Genomic DNA, 8826 nt, shown 5'->3' on the forward strand with positions numbered 1-8826 from the left:
CTCTCTCTCTCTCTCTCTGCCTCTCTCTCTCTCTCTCTCTCTTTCTCTTCATCATTCTATTTTTGTCTCTCTCTTTCTTTTTCTCTATTTCTATAAATCTCTCTCTCTCTCTGTCTCTGCCTTTCTCTCTCTGTGTCTCTCTGCCTTTCTCTCTGCCTTTCTCCCTCTCTCTGTCTCTCTGCCTCTCTCTCTCTCTCTCTCTGTCTCTCTGCCTCTCTCTCTCTCTCTCTCTGCCTTTCTCTCTCTCTCTCTCTCTCTCTCTCTCTCTCTCTTTCTTCATCGTTCTCTTTTTGTCTCTCTCCTTCTTTTTCTCTCTTTCTATAAATCTCTCTCTCTCTCTCTCTCTTTCTATTAATCTCTCTCTCTCTCTCTCTCTCTCTCTCTCTCTCTCTTTTCTTATTAGATTAGATTGTCACCTTTCTATTTTTTCACAATTAGTGTATTTCACTTTTTGTTAATCATAGCCATTCTATTTCTTATTAATAATGTAATCAACAAGAAGTTTAATAATAAGCTGTTAATGTTATAGAATGTGTGAAGGAATAAAAGATTCTGAGAGAGTGAAGTTGTTATGATGCATGACACAAACCACAAACCCGTCCATCTTGGATGTCATCAGATTGAGGATGACCTGGACGTGGATTTCGTATTAAAGAGGAGGAGGAGGATGATGTCATGTTTTGCATGGACACTCACTATGTGTGGTAAACATATTTCCCCCCGGTCTCTGTGTGTTTTCCCATGAGGCAGGCAGCCGTGGTACTACGGCTGGGGTTTTAATCTCCCGCGAGGGCAGGCGCTGCTGGACAAGTGGAACCAGATCCCTGACTCCACTGACATTCTGCTCACACACTGCCCTCCTCTGGGTGAGTCACTAATCACACACACACACACACACGCACATATCCAGGTACACACTTCTTCCTGACTTTCTCCTGCGAGTTTGTTTCCGCCAAAACACACACATCGACGCACAAACATTTGCTTTGAGGGCTTTGGCAGATGGAGCGGCTACAGCAGGCTGCTAAAGCATGCAGCATCGAGACGCTGTTCGCAGTGCGGCAAATCCCTCTGCACACAATAAAACACACGCATACACTCATACACACATACACACACGTATATAAGGGAGGGGGAAAGTTTCGCTATAAAGACAGCTGCATTTTAAGACACCTAGCCCTTGGGCCTTTGGAGTGTGTGACAAAGGCTTAATTCTCATGAGGTGTGTGTTGTGTGTGTCTGTGTGTTGTGTGTGCTGTGAGGCATGTGTGTGTATGCATACGTTCGCCAGCCACTCTAAATCAGAACGTCTGCATTTGCATCACTTGAGATTTGTGTTGAACATGAACTGACGTTACCTGTGCAGGTAAAAGCAGCTTCAACGTTAATTTAAATTAAAATACAATAAAATATATGCATTAATATAAAACACAATAAACTAATATGTCCAGATGATTAGACTCTACAATTTGCTTCTTTGTTTTAAATTATTTTTTTTTATCTTAATATTATGTATTTTTTATTCAGGTATCACTCGTAAAAGTTTTTTTTAGCTTAATTTCACCTTATTTTTATTTGTTTATACTCAAATGAATTACTTAATTCATAATGAATGTTATTTAAGAAAAGCTGAGAAAAATCACAAAAAAATGAGAAATGAAGAAAAACAGCTGATGGTGAACCTTATTAAGCAACAGAATTTCAGAATTATATTATATTAAAATATAAAAATATTTTAAATAAATCATATTAACTTATTCACATTAAATAATAATAATTATAATAATATTAAAGGGATGTTTTTACCTGAAAAGTGAAAATTACAAAAAATTAAGAATTGCTGCTAGGTGTAATAAAAATTAAAAAAATTATGTATTTCTATCGATAATTTGTGATGTGATCATTTTTTTGCTGTAATAACATGTGATTTATTACAGGTTTTCTAGACTGGGTGCCGAGGAAGATGCAGCGTGTCGGCTGCATGGAACTGCTGAACACGGTGCAGAGACGAGTCCAACCCAAATTACACGTTTTCGGACACATACATGAAGGTAAACACACCTGCATCAATCCCATGTACAGTATAAAGTTACTTCCACAGTGACACTAACTGATGTCTGAGCTGGTGGATGCAGAAGAGGGCAGATAGCGGGAGTTCCCTCTGTTACTTTGCCTTGTGAAGCAGCAGGAGCAGCAGTTTGAACAGATGCAGTCAGAGTCACATGTCTCAGAGAAAGCTGATTGAACAATAACCTCTTAACCTCTTTAACGCTTTACCTCCACTATCTACACTTTAACACGTTTTGACGCATTGCTGCTAAGGTAATTGGAGAAGACTCTGGACCACCCTGTAGCGTGTCCACTCAGAGTGGGGCTCTGAGTTTCAACAGGCAACACATGTGACACCTAAAAACTTATTTTTTATTAAACACAAATAAAATTAGCTGTTTCCCTGAAATCACTTACTTTAGTTTTCTGACAGCATCGTCTAGGTAAAATATGACCTGAGAATTCGCAAAAACCTTGATCTTGTGAGCCAGTAAAAAACAAGTGGCCGTGGCTGAGGTCTCTTAGTAGCTGCTTATTAGTACTAAATATCACACTGATCTTTTACATCACGATTAGTTATTGTATTTGGTGCAGAAAAATATCTGAGGAACATAAAACCGCTGCCTTGTCAACCATCCTGCGCTCCGATTATTGTCATAAAATTCGGTTTTCACATCCTGAACAAATCTTTTTCTACTCCAAGAATAATTCTGTTTTACTCCCTGATTCATTTTGTTTTCACATCCTAAACAAATCTGTTTTGTTCTCTGAATAATTCTGTTTGTATTCCCTGAACATTTCTGTTTTCACATCCTAAACAAATGTTTTCACACCCTGAACAATTCAGTTTTTTTTTCTCCCTGAACATTCTCTTTTATTCCCTGAACAATTCTGTTTTATTCCCTGAACAATTCTGTTTTATTCCCTGAACAATTCTGTTTTTTTCCCTGAACAATTCTGTTTTATTCCCTGAACAATTCTGTTTTATTTCCTGAATAATTCAGTTTTTTTCTCCCTGAACAATTCTATGTTTTCTCCCTGAACAATTCTGTTTTTTCTCCCAAACAATTCTGTTTTTTCTCCCTGAACAATTCTGTTTTTTCTCCCTGAACTATTCTGTTTTTATTCCCTGGACAATTCTGTTTTATTTCCTGAATAATTCAGTTTTTTCTCCCTGAACAATTCTGTTTTTTCTCCCTGAACTATTCTGTTTTTATTCCCTGGACAATTCTGTTTTATTTCCTGAATAATTCAGTTTTTTTCTCCCTGAACAATTCTGTTTTTTCTCCCTGAACAATTCTGTTTTTTCTCCCTGAAAATTCTGTTTTTTCTCCCTGAACAATTCTGTTTTTTCTCCCTGAACTATTCTGTTTTTATTCCCTGGACAATTCTGTTTTTTCTCCCTGAACAATTCTGTTTTTTCTCCCAAACAATTCTGTTTTTTCTCCCAAACAATTCTGTTTTATTCCCTGAACAATTCTGTTTTTTTTTCCCTGAACAATTCTGTTTTTATTTCCTGAAAATTTCAGTTTTTTTTCTCCCTGAACAGTTCTGTTTTTCTCCTTGAACAATTCTGTTTTTATTCCACGCTTGATACGATTTATTTTGAAAAGGTTGCAGACTCTGGATCACTTCATGACTATTAATAAGAGGTCATGAACTAAGTTTATGAGTTTATGTTTAGTCTCGAAGTGGCACCTCACATTACCCTTTTTAATGAGCATCACAGACTCTGAAGACAGTTTTCTTCATTGCTGACTTTTATTTGTTAACAAGCTACAGTGTCACTTCACTAATCACACCAGTGGGGGGGGATTAAACAAAGAAAAACAAATCTATGAAAGCATGTGAAAAATTGATTTCTCAGTAAGCTGCCTTTAGCTACCTAATTTACATAAATGCACCTGATTGGATAAAAAGCTGCAATGAACGACAGTCAGTTTCGAATCGTTCTACTGGTTCCACTAGACTATTATTCTAAGTACTCGACTCAGTCTGCTGCGAGCTCAAACACACTCCATTAGGCTCCGGTTTCTTCCACCAGATTTCCATATTTACACAGAATCGAATTAGCGGCGAGCTTCAAAATGTCCTTCAATAAAGCTGGCGCAGGACGCGCAAGGTCATGTTTGTCAGTTTGAGTTTTAGTTGAGTAAAAAAAAGCAGCTTTCATTTCTTGTTATTCTGTTATGAAGTTGTGATCTGAGGGTGTGTTATGGCAAATGAATTCACTTTCATTTGTAATCATGTTACAAAGAATCGTAAAAAGACCTTAATTATGCCTAAAGGGAGGGTATAAATTATTTATGTGTACGACTGCGCTGTGAGCAAGTGTCTCTGCTGTTCTCCGTGCTGCAGTAATATTTATAGCGTGCGAGTAAAAGCGAATGGTGAATGAGTTTGAGAGTGGGAGACTCTGGCTGTCTTTTATTTCACCTTTTTACTGTGGCACTTTTTAATCTTTAATGCAATATCAATCAATATCAGTAAGCGAGCGACTGTCTGCTGCGTGACACATGTTCACTGCAGAAAATCCATCAGCCAATCAGATGGCAAAAGTTTTCAAGTCTAATCCAATACCAGTCCGGGCGTTCTGGGACTATATATCACTAATGCTTTTTTATTTTTAGCATCAATTTTTAATATTCAGCATACCGGTGCTGACTAGGGTTTTTCTGATTTCTTAATATTAAATCTGTGAGGATTCACTGATACACATCCAAACACTCGGACGATCCCACGGTAAGCGGATTAGCGGCGTGCTCTACAGGATTTATTTGCGTATTACCGTATTTTCACAAGCGTGATTTGTTTTCTCTGTCAGTTAGCGGCACGCATATTCAAGCGGGAACATACGACGGAAAATAAAATGTCAAATCCGGAGTTCAGGCCCAGGATCAGATCTGTACATCCTCCAGTCATCCTCCAGTGTATTCTCCAGTCAGCTGTATATCTGTCACTTACACAATGAACCGTGAATCTCCCTAATTATAACACACATGAAAGCTGTAGGTTTTTGTGTGATTTTATTTCCTGGTTTTATATCAGATGTCATGTCATAAGGATGTCATGCCTGATATATACTGTATATAAAGTTGAATTTTGTTCATTTGTCTACTTATATATATCTGGAATTATTTTGTAAGACCCTGGTATTAAAAAAAACAAACATTGTTCTGTGGTAAAAGAAAAGAAATTGCATTAACGTTTATTCATTTAGCTTTTATCCAAAGTGACTTATAAATGATGAAAGTAGTGCTAGCAGGCGAGAGTTTTTATTGAGTGCTAGAAGAGCTAATGCGCAAAGTCAGAGAGTAAGAGCTAGCGTAAGGGTAGATATTTATTTATTTATTCATTTGGAAACAATATAGTTATGGGTTAGATAAGTGTTGGGATTTCAGCTGTTTTTTGAAGGTAGTGATGGATTCTGTTCATCCTCAAGTTCATTTCTCCACTGAGGGACGGTCAGTTCTAGAAAGGCAGTTCATGCCTTGCCGGGTCTGTACTATGAGGAGTTGGACGTTAAGTGATCACAGGTTGCGGAATGACACATAAACCTAGAAAAAAATGTGTAGAGGGTGATGTTCAAGACAAGGTCTTATACGTGAGCATCAAGGCCTTGAACCTCCACAGGAAGCCAGTGGAGGGAGATGAAGAGGGGTGGGACGTGGATGGTGGAAAACGAGGCGTGATGCTGCATTCTGAATCATCTGAAGGCGTTTGATGGAGCTGGATAGGAGGCTCAGGTGTAGTGTGCTGTAGTGTGTTTTTTATTATTTCTTCTACTATACTCTATATTCTAGTGTTTATGTTAGATCTCATCAACATGTAGACATATCTGCTTTTAAATCTAAATCTCTTTAGATTTAAATATACATCACTCATCACAGCTAGCTGCTAGATTGTTGCCAATAAAAGACAATCATTGAGGCGTCCATGTTTTTCCTCCGCTTTGTCGCTTTTGCAGTTCTTTCAGAGGGGGAGGGGCTACAGAAATCACTGACTATATTGACTAAATACTGACTATATATTGTTGCTTTTGTGTGTGTGTGTGTGTGTTAGGTTATGGAATGATGACGGATGGAACCACTACATTTGTTAACGCCTCGGCCTGCACAGTCAACTTCCAACCCATGAACCCGCCCATCGTCTTTGACCTGCCCAATCCCAGGAGCTCGTGATTGAACTCGGCCCCGCCCCACACCTCCCAAAATCAGGGTTTCATTTCAGTGTGTATTAGGGTGCTGTTTTTGTGTACATATTACAGAGAGAGAGAGAGAGAGAGAGAGAGAGACTACTCTGGAAGATTTGAATCTGTTGTTGTGCCATGTTCTTTTCTCAAATCCTGCCTCATTTTCCGAGCGATTCTCACGCTTTCATTGCACTTGAAATGTTGTGACAATCCCTCTTGTCTGTTAATGGTGGACGCGCATCATACGGGGCAACCGTCATACGGACCACATGAGACACGAAACTCTGGAAAGCCTGTAAGAACGTCTGACTTTTAATTACTTCGGCTTAAGAGGCTCGTGGTGTGTTGACTGGATCTGATCTAATCTGATCTGATCTGATCTCATCTCATGGACGTGTCCCTTTCCAGCCTTGTTGTTCCCGCTCTAGTTCTTCAGTGCTGGACAGAGAGGACCTCTCGTCAGGGTTTGGACTCCAAATCAGACACTGTTATAAAATATCATGTACAGTAGCTGTTGTATATATATATAAAAAAGTCTCCATTTTTAAGCTTCTGTTATTTGTTTTTATTGTAAAACCATGTGACGTGGGCGTGTCCTTGAAATCGTTTCAAAGCACATATTTGACTGGATTTTTTTCTCATCCGAAAATGCTCAAAGTGCACTTTTTGCCTCGCGAGTATCCCTTGCTCTGTATGTTTGCACCGGTCATTTTTTATTTTTTTTCAAACGTTCCTCTTCCTCCTAGCGATTGTTTACATCCGTGTGTCCGAAAGATCCGATTCTTCTCATTGTTATGTTTACAATTAAAATAAAGTGGTCTTTTGTTTCTGTCATATTATTATTATTTTTCTTTTTACGTGGATGAATAAGTCTATGACTCAGATGAGCATGTGTGAGAGAGCATCAGGTCATTAAAAACAAAACAAAAAAAAGCGCTTCTAATGGCCAGAAAAGAAAAAGATCGAATAAAGAAAAAGAAGACCGAGAACAACATTTGGATGATTATGTAAAGGCTTGGAGTCTGAATCGGTGTGCCATATTGTTTTATTTTTTTGTTTTTTCTTTTTTAAAAACCACAGTGCTGTCGAATTCTTGAATCCGATTGGCCGTTTCCATAGCAACGGCTACCACAGGGACTTGTACTGTATGATGGATGGATATTCTGCTTCAATGGATGTGTGTAATTCTTAATGTGGTGAAGTTTTCTTTATCTGAAGAGTCGTTTATTCAGCGCTTAAAGTCGTCGTCTCTGGTGTTAATCTGCATTGTTTTGTCCAATTAACATCACCAGAGAGGGGAAAAAACAGAGAGAGGCTGGTGACAGGACGACAGTTTATAGCTGCTATAACGGAAGAGCTAAGAGGAAATCACTTGTTTTGCGGACGTTTACTAAAAAAGAGATTCGCAGTACATGTACTTTAATTAGTAAAAAAATTCCTGAGCTGGACAAATTGCTGTGGTGTCGAGTCTCATCACACCGCCCCATCACTCATCATGTTGTATTTTATTCCTTAGATATTTATTTAACAGCACTTTATTCATCATTTTAACAGTCTGTTCATACTGTTCTGATATTTCGAAGACGGACAAACTGCTCTGATGTGAATTATATGTGAAGATCTTCTTGTTAGTGTTTTTGTTTTTACACACTCGATACCAAGAAAACGTTGTAAAAACCTTCCCTTTTTCTGTTTTATCTGAAAAAATCATTTTATGCAGAAGTAAAGAAAAACCGTATCCGTGCCAAACGCCGGCGTTTCTCTGATTCCAGCGAGATTGAAACATTTCTCTCACGACGTTTCTGTCGCAATCAAAAGGATTTGAATTTCATATCAATTATTGGAGAAAACCTCATTTATCCAGGCACAAACCATATTCTCTCCTTCATTCGGTCACCTCACTCTTCCACACTTCTGCACATCCTAATGAAATCCTTCGTTCAAATAATTACATCAGTAATCCTGCGGGATGGAGTGTAATTTATTCCTCGCTGGCTTTTACTATGCTATTAAAGACTTCTCTCTGCTCTCCTCATCTCTCCTCGTCTCTTCTCTCCTGTCCCTTTCTTCCCTTCTTGCTTATTGTTTTCCTTTTCCTTTTTTTTTTTAAAGCAACCCATTTTATACACTTTTTCCATCTCTGTAAAAGGCACCTGTTTCTTTCTTTATAGCTATTTCTTTTTTTTTTTTTTGCTGAGATGTCGTGTGCTGTCAGCCTCCACCTCACACACACACACACACGCACTCACGCACAAATAAACATCATGCATCATCGCGTCAAGCATTTCATAGCTTTAGATGGGAACAAAGGGCCGGTTTATACCGCGTGTGAGTGGTGTTAAATGTCCCAGAATACGCTGCCAGACTCACTTGGATGCTATAGGATGCCAGAATCGTTGAGTAATGCTATGGAACAAACGTATAGAAAACCAGCACTGATAGAAAGAAAGAAAACTAGCATGCGTTAAGACACCCATAATATAACTGCTGGGTTTTTTTAATGTATGTCTGAAAATGCCTGGCTTGTAGTTTTTGTCAGAAACTGGAAAGATAAAGAAGGTTGGACATTCCTGTCCATGGCTCTG

The 8826-nt window shown here is 38.5% G+C and overlaps 1 protein-coding gene across 1 annotated transcript in view; it reads left to right on the forward strand.

The window, feature by feature from the left end:
• Positions 1-8257, forward strand: part of mpped1 (metallophosphoesterase domain containing 1) — a 57917-nt gene extending 49660 nt beyond the window's left edge. The window contains exons 5-7 of the mRNA XM_058416688.1: positions 751-866; positions 1938-2051; positions 6112-8257. Coding sequence (XP_058272671.1) covers positions 751-866; positions 1938-2051; positions 6112-6230 — 349 coding nt within the window. The 3' untranslated portion in view covers positions 6231-8257. The remainder of the gene's footprint in view (positions 1-750; positions 867-1937; positions 2052-6111) is intronic.
• The last annotated feature ends 569 nt before the right edge of the window (positions 8258-8826 follow it).

The sequence above is a fragment of the Hemibagrus wyckioides genome, linkage group LG19, assembly GCF_019097595.1.
Source record: "Hemibagrus wyckioides isolate EC202008001 linkage group LG19, SWU_Hwy_1.0, whole genome shotgun sequence".
NCBI lineage: Eukaryota > Metazoa > Chordata > Actinopteri > Siluriformes > Bagridae > Hemibagrus > Hemibagrus wyckioides.